The sequence below is a fragment of the Elephas maximus genome, chromosome 16, assembly GCF_024166365.1.
Source record: "Elephas maximus indicus isolate mEleMax1 chromosome 16, mEleMax1 primary haplotype, whole genome shotgun sequence".
NCBI classification, from domain to species: Eukaryota; Metazoa; Chordata; class Mammalia; order Proboscidea; family Elephantidae; genus Elephas; species Elephas maximus.
The window spans coordinates 12,427,033-12,445,137 of NC_064834.1; the positions used below are offsets into that span (position 1 = coordinate 12,427,033).

The window sequence follows — 18,105 nt, forward strand, 5'->3', positions numbered from 1 at the left end:
CTAACAGAAGGTCTGGGGACCATGACCTCCAGAGTCCTTCTAGTCTCAGTCAGACCATTAAGTTTGGTCTTTTTATGAGAATTTGGGGTCTGCATCCCACTGCTCTGCTGCCCCCTCAGGGGTTCTCTGTTGTGTTCACTGGCAGGGCAGTCATCAGTTGTAGCTGGGCACCATCTAGTTCTTCTGGTCTCAGGCTGATGTGGTCTCTGGTTTATGTGGCCCTTTCTGTCTCTTGGGCTCATAAGTACCTTGCGTCTTTGGTGGTCTTCATTCTCCTTTGCTCCAGATGGGTTGGGACCAACTGATGCATCTTAGACGGCCTCTTGCTAACGTTTAAGACCTCAGATGTCATTGGCTGATTTTTGGAAGTAGATCACCAGGCCTTTCTTTCTAGTCTATCTTAGTCTGGAAGCTCCACTGAAAGGTTACCAGCCCACAAGTGGTCGCCAAGGTGCTGGTTCCATTTCTTTTATGTCAGCCTTCTGTTTTTCTCTAGCACATTCGGGAGAAGGGAGAGATGTCTCTTCTAGGGGTGGGGTGGCTGGGGGTGTTCCAGGCTTGTGAGGAAAGCTGCAAAGCACGCCTTTCTCCCGGATTCAGTCTGTCTTTGTCTGCCCCAACAGCATGGCCTTCCCCACAGCCACATCCTACCTGAGGGCTATCAGCTGGAAGTGAAGCCTCCAGACTGCTCTCTGCTTCCCCCACCCCACCTCCAACTCCTGCCATCCATCCTGATCTTTGCCTCAGTGTCCTCAACCCCATCTTTGGCTGTGCACCACCCACTGGCTCAGAGTGGCTGCCAACTGGGGACGGGTGACTGGATGGGCCCCTCTGGATGGGACAAACCAGGACCAGCCTAGGCTCCCCTGGGAGCTGGATGAGCTTCTTTTCTTGCCCCAAGGGTCTCCCGTGGAAGAGTCCCCACCTCTCACACCCTCCATAGGAGCTGTTTTTGTCTCTGAACACACAACTAGCCCAAGCAAAGGGGAGGAACTTTAACAATATTGACTCCTTCCCACATGCTGTCTGAGGATGAGCATCTTGGGATGGGGGTTAGGGCCGGATGTGGGGACTACGTTTAGAGTTTAACAGTGAGTGTGATGGGAGAAAAATGGGTTATAGCTGGGTTTGGGATTAGGTCTGGGACTAAGCTGGGTGGGAAACATTTGTGGAGAGCTCTGCAGGTATTGGGTCCAGAGGAGGACAGGAGTGGTATGTTCCTAGCCTTCTCTCTCTCCTCTAGACAGGTTTCAGGAACCTGGCAGAGCAACAGATCTCTGGACATGCCCAATCACCCTACTTCATCAGGCTGGGATCCCTAGACACCCTGGTATCTGACCTCAGTATCTTTGCCTATGAGGCACCTGACTTCAAGGAAGCCTGTTGGGCAGGGCTGCAACATTGCACAATTCCTGGGGCTGCCATTCACCGAATGGTATATGCGACTGGAGACCCTAGGAGTTGTGCAGTGCACAGTCCCCTGGGGCTGGGGACTCTGAGATGGTGGTGCTGTGGGAAAAGTCATCTATTTCCATGAACCTGGGTCCCCAACCTACCTCCTCATTGCTCCCCAGCACCTGCACCCACTTGATCTTACACAAGTGGCTCCTGCCTGTACCCTGATGTGTCCCAGCCAGCCTGGGCCTTCCTTGGTTTACCTGCTTGCAATACGAAGCTCATCTGCACCCCAGAGCCAGTCATTACTCTCTGCCACGGGGCTCTGCCACTTTGCCACCCTGGCTCTGGCCCTGCTGGTGCTTCTGGAGCCCCTGGGACAGGTGGATACCTGGAAGACGGTAAGAGCCTGGTGTGGAGCCGACCCTAGAGCCTGCTACTCTGTCTTCCTGTTGCCCCCACCCCTCTTGGCCACTGTGTTCACTCCCCAAACCCTGAGGTTCTGTGGCCAGGGACCCCAGGTTCCCTAGAGAGCAGGGGAAGAGACACGGAGGGGATTCTAAGTGTCCATGATAGCCCCTGGCCACAAGCTGCCTCCCCCCAGCTCTCCCCAGGGCTCATGGACCCCAGTGGGGGCTGGGTCCTAGCTCACTGGAGTTGATCAGACTCCAGAGACTCCAGTATAGGTGTGGTTGTGGGTGTGTCTCTTTGTGCGTCCATTATCTGGGACTGAAAGTGAGGAGAAGTGCTAAGGTATGGGTTGTGTGAGGAGGGTCTCCGGGTGGTCACGGAGGGCTTTAATAGGCCCTAATCCAAGGTCCCTAACTGACCTCAGTTAGCCTTGGGAGGGACTTTAGAGACCAATTCGCTGGCTTCAAGGGACAGTGAGGCCTGGGCCAGGGATACCCCATCCTGCCTTTTGTGGGAAGGAGGCAGGTGCAACTGGTTCCTGGACACACAACTTCTTATTGCAGGCTGGGGCTGGGCCCAGGGTTTAAAGGCCCGCTCTGTACCCCACTTGAACCTTTGTCTGTTTGTCTGCCTGTGCTGCTTCCCTTAGCCTGAGTCTTCTAGTTCTTAAGCCTGGGCCAATCCCATAATCCTGAGTCCCCATCTAAGGGTCCCTGGACTGGGGTTCTCATGTTAACAGTGCCACCAACTTGCTGTGGGATTTGGCTAGTCTCTTCCCATGTCTGGCCACAGTGTCCTCCTGCATGGAAGACCCCTCCAGCTTTAACTTTCTGACGCTGCTCTACATCACTCTCAAAGGCCAAAGGAGCTTTCAAAATGGTTTATTTGTGCTTCCTTCTCCCTGCCTCCCTATAAACGGGCACACATGCCACCAGCAGACCCCTGCCATGCTGCCTGTACTCCCCGCAGGGCCTGGAGGGGAAGGTGCTTGGCTGGGCTTGGCACTGACCATGCCATGGGACTAGTGGGCGAGTTGGGAGTGGCAGGGGGAGGTCAGCAGGGGGAGCAGCACATCATGCTTTATAATTAAACTCAAATCAAAAAATAGAAACAGCAGCAAGTGTGCAGAGACAGGCGGCTGGAAACCAGCAGCACAAACTGCCCGTCAGAGAAGACCACGGCCTGGGTCAGATACCACTGCAGGTGGGTGGATGCCTCTATTTCAGGGGGGCCACCGAGCATGCTGGGTAACGAGGGTCAGGACATTCATGCCTGTGTCGGGGGTAGGGTGTGAGTGGAGAAGAATGGGAGGCCGACTGGGTCAGAGATAAAGGCAGAGACAAAGTATAGTAGAGTCAGAAAGACCTGGGTTTGAATCCTACCTCCATGTGTTTTGACTACGTGACCTTGGGTAGGTTGCTTAACCTCTCTGAGCCTCAGTTTCCTTATCTATAAAATGGGGATGATGATATCATTTACAGGAGCCCTGGTGGTGCAATGGTTAAGTGCATGGCTGCTAATCAAAAGATGGGCAGTTTGAACCCACCTCGCGGTTCTGTGGGAGAAAGAACTGGTGATCTGTTTCCAAAAGATTACATCCTAGGAAACCCTATGGGACAGTTCTACTCTATCACATTGGGTCACTATGATACCCCCACAGGTGAGTGAAAACCGACTTGACGGCACCCAACAACAACAACATCACCTATACCATAAGGGCACTGTGAGGATTTAATGAGAAAAGGTAAGCACCAAGCTCTGTGTCTGGTACACAGTACATTCTTAATAAGTGGTAAAACAAACAAACAAACAAACAAAAAAACCATTGCTGTCAAGTCGATTCTGACTCATAGCGACCCTATAGAACAGAGTAGAGCTGCCCCATATGGTTTCCAAGGAGCGCCTGGTGGATTTGAACTGCTAACCTTTTGGTTAGCAGCCTAGTTCTTAACCACTACACCACCAGGGTGGTAGGTATAATAATAATTATTGCTGGGCAGAGAATGAAATGTCAAGGGATAAAAAGAGATAAGAGGCTGAGCCTCACTGCACCTTGGGGAAGTTACCCTCTGCCCAGGATATGGATGAGGTTGAAGGAATAACAGTAACGGCAATAATGACAGTAACAGTAAGGTGCCCTGTTTATTGCGCATCTCCCAAGAGGCAGACCCTATGGCAGGTGCTTTCCATTTATTATCTCACAGGCTTCTCACTGGCTCAGAGAAGACCACACAGGTACCAGTAACAGACCTGAGAATCCCACCAAGTCTGCTGACCTCCCGGGCCTGCAACTGTGCATGCAGGGGGTGTGGGGGGTCATGGAGGAGCATGAACTTCCTGTGAGGGGGTGGGAGACAGGTAAATGGGGAGAGCAAAAGAGAGGAGAGATACAGACAAAAACAGAAAACAAGTATCTGGGCTGGTAAACAGCAGCAACACAAAAGCAGGAAAGCCACTGCCCACAGAGTCAGTGGCTCAGCTTATGGGAAGAGAAGTGGGAAGGAGGCAAGAAGCCCAGGGCTCGATAAGTAGGGAGAAGAGCCTGGCCTGCCCTGTCTGTGCTGAATGCTGGGCCCGTTCTTCACCCTCAGCTTTTGCCAAGGAAATGTGGGAGAAACTGTCAAGAAGGGCCTCCACAGCCCAGGTATGGGGGTGTCAGAAACCACGGAAGCCCACTGCAGCCACTAACTCCCCTTCCCTGGCTGTGCCTGGGGCCTCAAGGATGAGTCACTGGGCTGGCACCTGGGCCCGACTCCACCCACGATGCAGGCTGAGCCCCCAGTGGGATAGAGCAGACAAGTGGGGTACACCGTGAGCACCAGGAGTGAGGTTCTAGATGGGACCTGGCAAGTTGTTTCTGCTGTGTGCCACTGAGTCGATTCCGACTCATAGCAACCCAACATGACAGAGTAGAACTGCCACATAGGGTTTCCTAGGCTTTACAGGAACAGATTACCAGTTCTTTTCTCTCCCAGAGCGGATGGTGGGTTGAAACCACCGACCTCGTTGTTAGCAGCAGGTGTTTCATTAACCATTGAGCCATTAGAGCTCCTTTGGAACCTGGTAAGGAATACCCCTAAGTCCAAAGAAAAGCCCCCATTCTCCAGACCTGTGCTAGGGCTCATTGGGAGGCTGAGGCTTGGGATGTGGCCTAGCAGTCCCCAATCCCTGACCTCTCAGCTGCCTTCTCTTCCTCCCAGGACCTCCAGGAGGAGCCTCCAGAGTCCAGCTTTATCTTAGGCTGAGCCCAGAACCTGGCTGCTTGCTCCCAGCTGCAGCACTGCTGAGAGGCACACACTGGCCACCGGGGGGCGGCCTTACCCCACGCCAGGCTCAACAGGCTGCGCCCCGGCCTGCTTACCCGACTTCCAAAAGTCCCATCTGGCTGGCCTGGGGCTCTTGCAGTCCCAGCTGGTGGCTCCAGATCAGTGTATAAGTTGGGCTCCCCTCATGCCTGGGGGCTTCTGCCACCTCCAAAACACGTACATCACTCTCTGCCCAGTAGCTACTGCTTACCCAGCCCCTCCTCTCATTCTCAGGTCAGACACCCAGATAATCCTCAAAGTCAGGCCAGGCTGCAATCCTTAGCCTGACAAAGGGAACTGTGGCCCAGAGAGGAGCACAAACTTGCTAAAGAATGTGTCTTAATAGAGCCCCGACCAGAGCCGGGCTCTCCCACCTCTCTCTGAAGTTCTCTTTCCACCACTCCTGGTAACCTCCCATCTTTGAGGGTTTATGGGGTCAAAAGCCTTCAATCCCAAAGAGATGCCAAGCAAAGAGAGGGTCTAGGGGCTTGGTAAGGCCAGCTGCTTCAGCCCACAGTGGCCTAGGTCTGCTCTCAGGCCCCACCCCCACAGGCTCCAAGGGGAGCACCTGGAATTCTACCCGCTTCACAGCATTTGTGTTCTGGGCGGAACCTGCCTCAGCCCTATTCTGCTCATGTGCTGAGTCTGGCCTTATGCCCACTCCCCCACTCCTGGCCCCAGACATGCCCTAGGTAGGTGCAGGCCACTCAGCCTGCCCTGAGAGGTCACAGTAGGGGATGAGGGGGAAAGCTGGGTCTTCACTTCCCCACTACCCATCAGCCGCCCGCTGGGTGAGCTTGGCTACGTCGGTGGCCTCTTGGGTGCCCATTTCTCTTCCTGTTCCTGGCACCCCCTACCAAAAAGAAAAAGCGCTCGTTCCAATTTGTACCTTCTCTAGCTACTGGTTGAGGGGACCAGGGGCTGTTGGCCAAAATGGGCACTCCTTCCCATCACACCACCAGGGTCAGGTCCTGGTGCCACTGACCCCCCAGCTCTGCAGGGTCCCGGATTCCCTCGGCCAGCTGACTCCTGACACAACCCATCCAGCGCGGGGGAGGCCTGACCCGCAGCACTGGGGGTAAGGAGGAAAACCCCTAGGCCTATAGACAGATGGTTGCCCAGCAATGCCAGGCTCCCCTGCAGAGATGTATGGGCCCCCAAAGATGGTAATGGAAAGACTTGGGAATGTGACTGAAAGAGCACAGAACTGGATTTAAACCCCAACCTTGCAGCATCACTTAAAAAAATTCTCTTTGACCCTCAGTTTCCTCCTGTGTAAAATGGAGACTATGATATCTACACCTCACCTGTGATGGAGAGATTAAATGGGCTAATGTTTGTGATGCACCAGGCATATAAAAGGCATTAGATCAGTCTATATGGAAATGCTAACAAAGTCAGCACCCTGGGATGGGCTTGTCCTCCAAGCACCTGCAACTGGAAAGGGAGGGAGTGAGGGTGAACCTGGAAGTAGAAGGGGAGGGGGCTTAAGATGAGCTGACCTCTGAGAGACACAAATATCTGGGATCTCCGTCTAAAGTCACAAATGACTGGCAACTTAAGGGGTGAGGTTTGCCAAACTGGTGCCACAGACAGGGAATTCCTGTGACACCAGTGGCCCCAGCAAAGGGAAGAAGCCTACCCAATTCCACAGAGGTGAGGAGAGGTTGATTCCCTTGCTGCCTGGGGAGGTTCTAGGCCTCAGTCCCAGCTGAGCTGGTTGATAACTTCATCTGAAATAGCTGAGAGCCCTACTGCAGCACCCCAGCAGCACCTGAGCACTACACCTCCATGGGCCTGTCCCCAGCCTGACCTGCCCTTGGGGAGTCTGCCCCTGCCACCCTGGTGTCTGCTTTCTTCTAGAATGGACTCAGTGCAGAAGCAGGACCTCCGGAGGCCCAAGATCCACGGGGCAGCCCGGGTGGCCCCCTACCAGCCACCCACTCTGGCTTCACTGCAGCGCCTTCTGTGGGCCCATCGGGCTGCCATGCTGACCCATGTCAACGAGGTCTGGCCCAACCTCTTCCTGGGAGATGCGTAAGTAAAGCCCATAGGGAAGGGGGGACAAAAGCCTCTACCAGAGCCCTCTAGCCTTTGGGGGACAGAAGTGGTGCCCCTCTTCACTTCCCACCATCGCTTTCCACGTGTTTCTTTCCTTTATTATTAGTGTTACTTTTAATTGTGAACGATAACACCCACTAAAAAAGTATATAGGGCATAAATGTACAATTTCATCACCCAGGTCAAGAACTAAGACATTACCTGTGCCCCAGAAGCCCCTGCTGAACTCTTCTCACCAAAACCCTCCTTCTTCTCCCTGTAGATAATCTTATCCTAACTATTGAAATAATCACATCCTTGTTTTTCTCTATAGTTTCCCATGACACATGTACTAGAATGTCTCTATGACATAAAAAACCCAAAACCCACTGCTGTCGAGTCAATCCAGACTCATAGCAACCCTATAGGACAGAGTAGAACTGCCCCATAGAGTTTCCAAGGAGCGCCTGGTGGATTTGAACTGCCACCGTCTTCGTTAGCAGCTGTAGCACTTAACCACTATGCCACCAGGGTTTCCTCTCTATTATATATAGAGAGAACAGAATTGAATCATTTTCTCTAAAAACTTTGTTAAAACTTAGAAAATACGGATCTATATATATGGGTTTTATAAAATATCCTTAATACCTAGAAAATATAGATCAATACATTGCTAACAATATAACAAATATGTTATCCCCTCATACACCAGGGGGGAAAAAAAACCCATTGCCATCGAGTCGATTCTGACTCATAGCAGCCCCATAGGACAGAGTAGAAGTGCCCCGTAGGGTTTCCAAGGAGCACCTGGTGGCTTGAACTGCCGACTTTTTGGTTAGCAGCCACCAGGGTACCCCTCACACACAGATAACCAGTAATAAAATCCTTGTGAACTTTAAAATATGCATACGCATAGATAGGCTTTAAAAAATATATATATTACTTTATACAGGCATACCTGGTTTTATTGTGCTTCACTTTATTGCTCTTGCCAGATACTGCGTTTTTCACAAACTGAAGGTTTGTGGCAACTCTGTGTTGAGCAAGTCTTTCGGCACCATTTTTCCAACAGCATGTGCTCCCTTTGTGTCTCTGTAACATTTGGTAATTCTCACAATATTTCAAACTTTTTCCTTATTATTATATTTGTTATGGTATCTGTGACCAGTGATCTTTGATGTTACTATTGTAATTGCTTTGGGGTGCCATGAACCACGCCCATATAAGACAGCAAACTTAATGGATAAATGTTGCATGTGTTCCAACTGCTCCACCATTCCCCTGTTTCTCCCGCTCTCCTCAGGCCTTCCTATTCCCTGACACATGACAACATTGAAATTAGGCCAATTAATACCCCTACAGGGGCCTCTAAGTGTTCAAGTGAAGGGAAGGGTTGTGCATCTCTCACTTTAAGTCAAAAGCTAGAGATGATTAAGTTCTAGTGAAGAAGGCATGTCAAAAGCCAAGATAAGCTAAAACCTAGGTCTCTTGCACCAAACGGTCAGCTAAGCTGTGAATGCAAAGGAAAAGTTCTTAAGGAAATTAAAAGTGCTACTCCAGTGAACACACGAATGAGAAGAAAGTACAACAGGTTTATTGCTGGTATGGAAAGGTTTTAGTGCTCTGGATGGAAGCACAAACCAGCCACAACATTCCCCTAAGCCAAGGCCTAATCCAGAGGAAGGCCCTAACTCTCTTCAATTCTCTGAAGGCGGAGCGAGGTGAGGAAACTGCAGAAGAAAAGTTTGAAGCTAGCAGAGGTTGGTTCATGAGGTTTAAGGAAAGAAGCCATCTACATGACATAAAAGTGCAAGGGGAAGCAGCAGGTGCTAATGTAGAAACTACAGCAAGTTACCCAGGAGATCTAACTGAGATAGCTGATGAAGGTGGGTACACGAAACAACGGATTTTCAGCACAGGCGAAACAAGCTTGTATTGGAAGAAGAGGCCGTCTAGGACTTTCATAGCTAGAGAGGAGAAGTCAATGCCTGGCTCCAAAGGTTCAAAGGACAGGCTGACTCTCTTGCTAGGGGCCAGTGCAGCTGGTGACTTTAAGTTAAAGCCGATGCTCATTTGCCATTCTGAAAACCTTAGGGCCCTTAAGAATTATGGTAAATCTATTCTGCCTGGGTTCTATAAACAGAACAGCAAAGCTGGATGACAACACATCTGTTTACAACATGGTTTACCAAATATTTTAAGCCCACTGTTGAGACCTACTGTTCAGAAAAAAAGATTACCTTTCAAAATATTACTGCTTGTTGACAATGCACCTAGTCACCCAAGAGCTCTGTTGGAGATGTACAAGGAGATTAATGTTTTCATGCCTGCTAACACAACATCCATTCTGCAGCCCATGGACCAAGGAGTAATTTCAACTTTCAGGTGTTACTATTTAAGAAATACAATCCCTAAATATATAGATAGATAGTGATTCCTCTGATGGATCTGGGCAAAGTAAACTGAAAACCTTCTGGAAGGATTCACCATTCTAGATGCCATTAAGAACATTCATGATTCATGGGAAGAGGTCAAAATATCAAAATTAACAGGAGTTTGGAAGAAGTTGATTACAACGCACATGGATGACTTCGAGGGGTACAAAACTTCAGTGGAACAGGTAACTGCAGATGTGACGGAAATAGCAAAAGAACTAGAAGTGGAGCCTAAAGATGTGACTGAATTGCTGCAATCTCATGATAAAACATTGACAGACGAGGAGTTGCTTCTTACAGGTGAGCAAAGAAAGTGGTTTCTTGAGATGGCATCTGCTCCTGGCGAAGATGTGTGAACACTGTTGAAATGACAACAAAGGATTTAGAATATTACATAAACCTAGTTGATAAAGCAGCAGCAGGGTTTGAGAGGACTGACTCCAATTTTGAAAGAAGTTTTACTCTGGGTAAAATACCGTCAAACAGCATCTCATGCTACAGAGAAATCTTTCATGAAAGGAAGAGTCAATCGATGCTGCAAACTTCATTGTTGTCTTATTTTAAGAAACGGCCACAGCCATCCCAGCCTTCAGCAACCACCACCCTAATCAGTTAGCAGCTATCAACCTCAAGGCAAGACCTTCCACCAATAGAAAGATTATGACTTGCTGAAGGCTCAGATGATAGTTAGCATTTTTTAGCAATAAAGTATTTTTTATTTAAGGTATGTACATTATATTTTTTGTGGACATAATGCTATTGCACACTTAATAGACAACAGTACAGTGTAAACACAACTTTTATATGCACTGGGAAACCAAAAAATTCGTGTTACTTGCTTTATTGCAATATTTGCTTTATCGTGGTGGTCTGGAACCAAACCTGCAATATCTCTGAGGTATGCCAGTAATACTTCTTTGTAATCTGCTTTATATGGAAAATGTTTTTAACAGAATCATACCACATATTGTGCTCCGTGACAGCACCTAACAACAACCACACAACCACCACCACAATTGTGAGATTTTATGGTATATAGATGACCACCACTCCTCTGTCAGTTTATTGTACTGTGGTGACTTGTGTGTTGCTTTGATGCTAAAAGATAAGCCACCAGCATTTCAAATACCAGCAGGGTCACCCATGATGGACAGGCTTCAGTGGAGCTTCCAGACTAAGACAGACTAGGAAAAAGGATCTAGTGATCTACCTTAGAAAAAAAACTGACCAGTGAAAACCTTATGAAGAACAGTGGAACACTGTCTGATATAGTGCTGGAATACAAACCTCTTGAGTTGGACCAAAAACCAAAACCAAGCCCAATGCCGTCAAGTCGATTCCAACTCTTAGTGACCGTATAGGACAGAATAGAACAGCCCCATAGGATTTGTAAGTAGTGGCTGGTGGATTCAAACTGCCGACCTTTTGGTTGGTAGCCACAACTCTTAGCCACTGCGCTTCCAGGACTCTGAGGTCACTCAAAATATGACTGGGGAAGAGCTGCCACCCCAAAATAGAGTCAACCTTAATGATATGGAGGGAGTAAAGCTTTCAGGACTTTCATTTACTGATGTGGTACAACTCAAAATGAGAAAAAACAGCTACAAACATCCATTAATAATCAGAATATGAAATGTATGAAGTATGAATCTAGGAAAATTGGAAGTTGTCCATGAAATGGAAGTTTGAAGACATATATTAGGCATTAGTGAGCTGAAATTGACTGGTATTGGCCATTTTAAATTGGACAATCATATGGTCTACTATTTTGGGAGTGACAAACTGAGGAGGAATGGCATCACATTCATTGTCAAAAAGAACATTTCATGATCTGGAAGTACAATGTTGTCAGTGATACGATAATATCCACATGCCTACAAGGAACACCATTTAATATGACTATTATTCCCAAATTTATGCACCAACCACCAAGGTCAAAGTTAAAGAAAGTGAAGATTTTTATGAACTGTTGCAGTCTGAAGCTGATGAAACATGCAATCAAGATGCATTGATAACTACTGGTGATTGGAATGTGAAAGCTGGAAATGAAGAAGAATCAGTAGCTGGAAAATATGGTGATAGAAATAAGATTGCATGATAGAATTTTGCAAGACCAACGACCTATTCACTGGAAATATCTTTTGTCAACAGCATAAACAGCGACTATACACATGCGCCTCGCTAGATGGAATACATAGGAATCAAATCAACTACATCTGTGGAAAGAAACCATGCAGAAGCCCAAAATCATCAGCCAGAACAAGGCCAGAGGTGAACTATGGAACAGACCATCAATTGCTTATATGCAAGTTCAAGCTGAAGCTAAAGAAAATCAAAACTAGTTCACAAGAGCCAAAATACGACCTTAAGTATATCCCACCTGAATTTAGAAACCAGCTCTCAAGAACGGACTTGACACATTGAACACTAATGACTGAAGAACAGACAAGTTGTGGGATGACATCGAGGACATCATGCATGAAGAAAGCAAAAGGCCACTAAAAAGACAGGAAAGAAAGAAAAGACCAAAATGGATGTAAGAAGACACTCTGAAACTTGGTTTTGAACTTACAGTATCTAAAGCAAATATAAGAAATTATGAAGCAAAAGAGCTGAACAGAAGATTTCAAAGGATGGCTTAAGAACACAAAGTGAAGTATTACAAAGAAATATACAAAGACTCAGAATTAGAAAACCAAAAGGGAAGAATATGCTTGGCATTTCTCAAGCTGAAAGAACTGAATAAAAAATTGATGACTCGAGTTACAATATTGAAGGACTGAATGGGAAAAATATCGAGTGACACAGGAAACATGAAAAGAAGATGGAAGGAGTACACAGAGTCACTATACCAAAAAGAATTGGTCAACGTTCAACCATTTCAGGAGGCAGCATCAAGAACTAATGGCACTGAAGGAAGAAGTCCAAGCTACACTGGAGGCATTGGTGAAAAACGAGGCACCGGGAATTAATGGAATGCCAATTGAGATGTTTCAACAAAGGGATGCAGTGCTGGAAGCACTCACTTGTCTATGCCAAGAAATTTGGAAGATAGCTACCTGACCAACCAACTGGAAGAGAGCCGTATTTGTGCCTATTCCAAAAAAAGGTGATCCAACAGAATGTGGAAATTATCGAACAATATCATTAATATCACACACAAGTAAAATTTTGCTGAAGATAGTTAAAAAACAGATGCAGCAGTACATCAACAGGAAACTGCCAGAAATTCAAGCTGAAAGCAGAAGAGGATGTGAAACAAAGGATATCATTACTGATGTCAGATGGATCTTGGCTGAAAGCAGAGAATACCAGAAAGATGTTTACCTGTGTTTTATTGACTATACGAAGGCATTTGACTGTGTGGATTATAACGAATTATGGATAACATTTCGAAGAATGGGAATTCCAGGACACTTAATTGTGCTCATGCGGAACCTGTGCATAGACAAAGAGGCAGACATTCGAACAGAACCAGGAGGTACCGCGTGGTTTAACATCAGAAAAGGTGTGGGTCAGGGCTGTCTCTTTTCACCATACTTATTCAATCTGTACGCTGAGCAAATAATCCAAGAAGCTGGACTATATGAAGAAGAACGTGGCATCAGGATTGGAAAAAGACTAACGACCTGCAATATGCAGATGACACCTTGCTTGCTGAAAGCGAAGAGGATTTGAATTACACCTCAACATAAAGAAAATTAAAATTCTTATAACTGGACCAATAAGCAACATCATGATAAAAAGAGAAAATATTGAAGTTGTCAAGGATTTCATTTTACTTGGATCCACAACCAACACCCATGGAAGCAGCAGTGAAGAAATCCAAGGACATACTGCATTGGGCAAATCAGCTGCAGAAGACCTCTTTAAAGTGTTAAAAAGTGAAGATGTCACTTTGAGGACTAATGTGCTCTTGACCCAAGCCACTGTGTTTTCAATTGCCTCATATGCATACAAAAGCTGGACAATGACTAAGAAAGACAAAAGAATTCATGCTTTTGACTTATGGTGTTGCCAAAGAATATTGAATATAACATGGACTGCCAGAAGAACAAACAAATCCTCCTTGGAAGAAGTTCAGCCAGAATGCTCCTTAGAAGTGAGGATGGCATGACTTTGTCTCATGTACTTTGGACATATTATCAGGAGGGACCAATCCCTGGAGAAGGACATCGTGCTTGGTAAAACAGAGGGTCAGTGAAAAAGAGGAAGACCCTCGACAAGATCGATTGACACAGTGTCTGCAACAATGGGCTCAAACATAGCAACAATTGTGAGGATGGCGTAGGGTGGGGCAGTGTTTCGTTCCGTTGTACAGAGGGCCACTATGAGTCGGAACTGACTGGACAGCACCTAGCAGCAACAGCAACAACAGCATTATAGGATATTTAGTAGTGGTCTGTTTTTTTTTTTTTCTTTTAATTTTTCATCGTCTTAAATATTATTAGATTCAGTGTATATGTTTGTGGTACATTTTTATTCTTTTCTTGTCTAAGTTCCTATAAGGATAATTGCTGTGGCAATGTATATGTACAGAACATTTTTAAGGCTTTTGATGCATGTGGCCAAACTGCCCTTTGGAAAAGTTGCCCTAAGCTAAAGGGAGTCTTGATATCTAACTGAAAAAGCCCCTTCACCCCAGGTTCACAGGTTCTAGTCTCTACCCTTAGAGGGGAATGGGAGAGAGGTAAGTTCCAACCCAGCCAGAGCCAAAGCTGACCCAGTGAATTCTATGCCCTAATCCCTCCTGTGCCCTCCCCTCCAGGTATGTAGCCCGGGACAAGTGCAGGCTGACTCAGCTGGGCATCACCCACATTGTGAATGCTGCTGCAGGCAAGTTTCAAGTGGACACAGGTGTCAAGTTCTATCGTGGCATGCCCTTGGAATACTATGGCATCGAGGCTGATGACAACCCCTTCTTTGACCTCAGTGTCTACTTTTTGCCTGTTGCTCGATACATCCGAACAGCCCTCAGTGTTCCCCAAGGTGAGCTGCTGGAGAAGGCACTGAGGCAGGGATGGGGAGCTCTGGGCTGCTCATCTTTCCAATGGCACTGATGGGTAGGTTGTCCGGAGGTGCACACCCCCTCAGCAACCTTCCTACCCCATGGGGAAATTAGCAGCTAACATTTGGTGAGCTTCCCCTTCAGCGACTGCCTGGAAACCAACAATCGCAGACATAACTAAGGTCCGCTGTGGCCATCAGCATCAACGTATCCCTTAGCAAGAGGCCAGCTGGTTGAGCTGAAGGTAGAACATCTAGCAAAGGCTCTTGAGCGTATTTCTCTAAGAGGAGGCCTTGGCATAAGGCTGTAGGGGCAGGAGAGAGAACTGGAGGTGGGCGGACACCCCCTAGGGGACCCTAAGAGTACAGCCCAGAGTTGCAAAGGATACAGACGAAGTAGTCTGGACCAGGAGAAGGGATTCCTAGTTGCTAACCTTAGACCTGTCACTAACTTGCTGTATAATCTTGAGCCAGTCCCTTCAACTCTCTGGGCCTCACTTGCCCCAGGATGCTGTGATAGGTGGGCTGGAGGATGACCAGAGGTGTCTCTGATTTCCTAAAGGGTGGGTGGTGTGAGAGAGGTAGGTGATGCCATGCTGGGTTTCCCCACAGGCCGCGTACTGGTACACTGTGCCATGGGAGTGAGCCGTTCCGCCACACTTGTCCTGGCCTTCCTCATGATCTGTGAGAACATGACACTGGTGGAAGCCATCAAGGTGGTACAGGCCCACCGAGATATCTGCCCCAACTCAGGTTTCCTACGGCAGCTCCAGGTTCTGGACAACCGGCTGGGGCGGGAGACAGGGCGGCTCTGACCTGACAGGCGGCCTGGAGTCCTGACCCTCTGGTCAGCACAGCCTGACTCAACCAGCCTGGCCCTGGGGACAGCAGCCTCCATTGTTTCCAGTGATCCTGAGATGTAAATAGCAAGTGGGGGCCTCGCGGAGGCAGAGATAGCTGGGTGGTGACTTTTAGCTGGTAGATTTCCCTGACTCAATCCAGAGATTCTTTATGCAAAAGAGAGTTCAGTCTGTCTCTATAATAAAAGATTCATCATAATAAAGAGAGATCTTGTGGTGGTTTGTGGGGCAATGATTTATTCTCAGGATGGCTTTGCCAACTCTGATTCAGCATGTTGGCTGCCTAGAAAAGGAGTCTATGTCAGGGCTTAACAGGGAAGGAGGGCAGGTGGTGATCAACTAGTGGGATCTGCCAAGAGTGCCAAGAGGGAGGAGTGGTGGTACAAGTGTTGGGAATTAGTTAACCTTTTTCTTATCTTGTCCTCTTCATATCCTTACCCAAGGGTTCGGTTGTCTGAATAAAGATCAAACTTCAATGCGTCACCATCCTCTGCACGTCCACCCTATCAAAACTGTCTGTGTGCAGACAGCATCTCTTGGACCCAGTCAATCTCTTCATTTACATTCTACTTCCGAAAGAATTGACTGAAATTACAGACACCTGAAAAACAGGAGCATTAAATAAGAGAACAGTTTGGGAGGAGACATTTAATCAGAAATCCCAGGCAAAGGATGGTTTCCTGAAGAAGCACGATTTAGCTCTGAGACTTGCAAATCAAAATTATAATGGGATACCATCTCACCCCAACATTACTGGTACGAATAAAAAAAAAATAGAAAATAAATATTGGAGAGGCTGGGGGGAGATATGAACTCTTATGCACTGCTGGTGGCAATGCAAAATGGTATAACCATTTTGGGAAATGATATCACACTTTCTCTTTTTTTAATTTTTATTGTGCTTCAAGTGAAAGTTTACAAATCAAGTTGGTCTCTCCTACAAAACTTTATATACACCTTGCTATATACTCCTAGTTGCTCTCCCCCTAATGAGATAGCACATTCCTTCTCTCCGCCCTGTGTTTCTGTGTCCATTCAGCCAGCTTCTGTCCCCCTTGGCCTTCACATCTCCCCTCCAGACAGGAGCTGCCCAGATAGTCTCACTTGTCTACTTAATCCAAGAAGCACACTCCTCACCAGTATCATTTTCTGTTTTATAGTCCAGTCTAATCTCTGTCTGAAGAGTTGGCTTCGAGAATGGTTCCTGTCTTGGGCTAATAGAAGGTCTGGGGACCATGAGCTCTGGGATCCCTCTGGTCTCAGTCAGACCATTAAGTCTGATCTCTTTACTAGAATTTGGGATCTGCATCCCACTGCTCTCCTGCTCCTTCAGGGATTCTCTGTTGTGCTCCCTGTCATGGCAGTCATCCGTTGTAGCTGGGCACCATCTAGTTCTTCTGGTCTCAGGCTGATGTAGTCTTTGATTTATGTGGCCCATTCTGGCTCTTGGGCTCGTATTTATCTTGTGTCTTTGGTGTTCATTCTCCTTTGGTCCAGATGGGTTGAGACCAATTCTTGCATCTTAGATGGCCCCTTGCTAGTGTTTAAGACCCCAGATGCCACTCTCCAAAATGGGATGAAGAATGTTTTCTTAATAGTTTTTATTATGCCAATTGACCTAGATGTCCCCTGAAACCATGGTCCCCAAACCCTCACTGCTTCTACTCTGGCCTTCGAAGCATTTGGTTTACTCAGGAAACTTCTTTGCCTTTGGTTTAGTCCAGTTGTGCCGACCTCTCCTGTACTGTGTGTTGTCCATCCCTTCACCTAAATTAGTTCTTGTCTACTATCTAATTAGTGAATCCCCCTCTCCTTCCCTCTCACCCTCCTCCCTCTTGTAACCATCAAAGAATATTTTCTTCTCTGTTTAAACTATTTCTTGAGTTCTTCTAATAGTGGTCTCATACAATATTTGTCCTTTTGTGATTGACTTATTTCACTCAGCATAAGGCCCTTCAGATTCATCCATGTCGTGAGATGTTTCGAAGATTCATCAGTGTTCTTTGTCATTGCATGGTGTTCTCTTGTGGGTATGTATCATAGTTTGTTTATCCGTTCATCTGTTGATGGGCACTTAGGTTGTTTCCATCTTTGTGCTATTGTGAACAATGCTGCAGTGAACATGGGTGTGCATATGTTTGTTCATGTGACTGCTTTTATTCCTCTAGAATGTATTCCTAGGAGTGGGATTGCTGGATCATATGGTATTTCTATTTCTAGCTTGTTAAGAAAGTGCCATATCACACCCATGTTCATTACAGCATGTTTACAACAGCAAAAAAGATGGAAGCAACCAAGGTGCCCATCAATAGATGAATGGATAAATTATGGCATATTCACACAATGGAATACTGTGCATTGATAAAGAACAATGATGAATCTGTGAAACGTTTCATAACATGGAGGAACCTGGAAGGCATTATGCTGAGTGAAATTAGTCAGTTGCAAAAGGACAAATATTGTATGAGACCACTATTATAAGAACTCAAGACATAGTTTAAACAGAGAAGAAAATATTCTTTGATGGTTACAAGAGGGAGGAGGGAGAGAGGGAAGGAGAGGGGGATTCACTAATTAGATAATAGACAAGAACTAATCTAGATGAAGGGATGGACAACACACAGTACAGGAAAGGTCAGCACAACTGGACTA

General features: G+C 46.9%; 1 protein-coding gene across 1 annotated transcript; it reads left to right on the forward strand.

The window, feature by feature from the left end:
* The first annotated feature begins 1,740 nt into the window (after positions 1-1,740).
* LOC126059701 (dual specificity protein phosphatase 13) lies at positions 1,741-15,635 on the forward strand. The gene is made up of 5 exons (XM_049855603.1): positions 1,741-1,796; positions 2,915-3,009; positions 6,975-7,148; positions 14,355-14,575; positions 15,206-15,635. The coding sequence occupies exons 3-5, from the start codon at positions 6,976-6,978 to the stop codon at positions 15,406-15,408; spliced, it is 597 nt and encodes a 198-aa protein (XP_049711560.1). The 5' UTR covers positions 1,741-1,796; positions 2,915-3,009; position 6,975; the 3' UTR covers positions 15,409-15,635.
* The last annotated feature ends 2,470 nt before the right edge of the window (positions 15,636-18,105 follow it).

Coding starts and splice junctions, on each gene's coding strand:
- LOC126059701 (XM_049855603.1), top strand. CDS start 6,976: ATGGACTCAGTGCAGAAGCAGGACCTCCGGAGGCCCAAGATCCACGGG. Junction 7,149..14,354: donor AACCTCTTCCTGGGAGATGC/GTAAGTAAAGCC, acceptor CCTCCCCTCCAG/GTATGTAGCCCGGGACAAGT. Junction 14,576..15,205: donor AGCCCTCAGTGTTCCCCAAG/GTGAGCTGCTGG, acceptor GTTTCCCCACAG/GCCGCGTACTGGTACACTGT.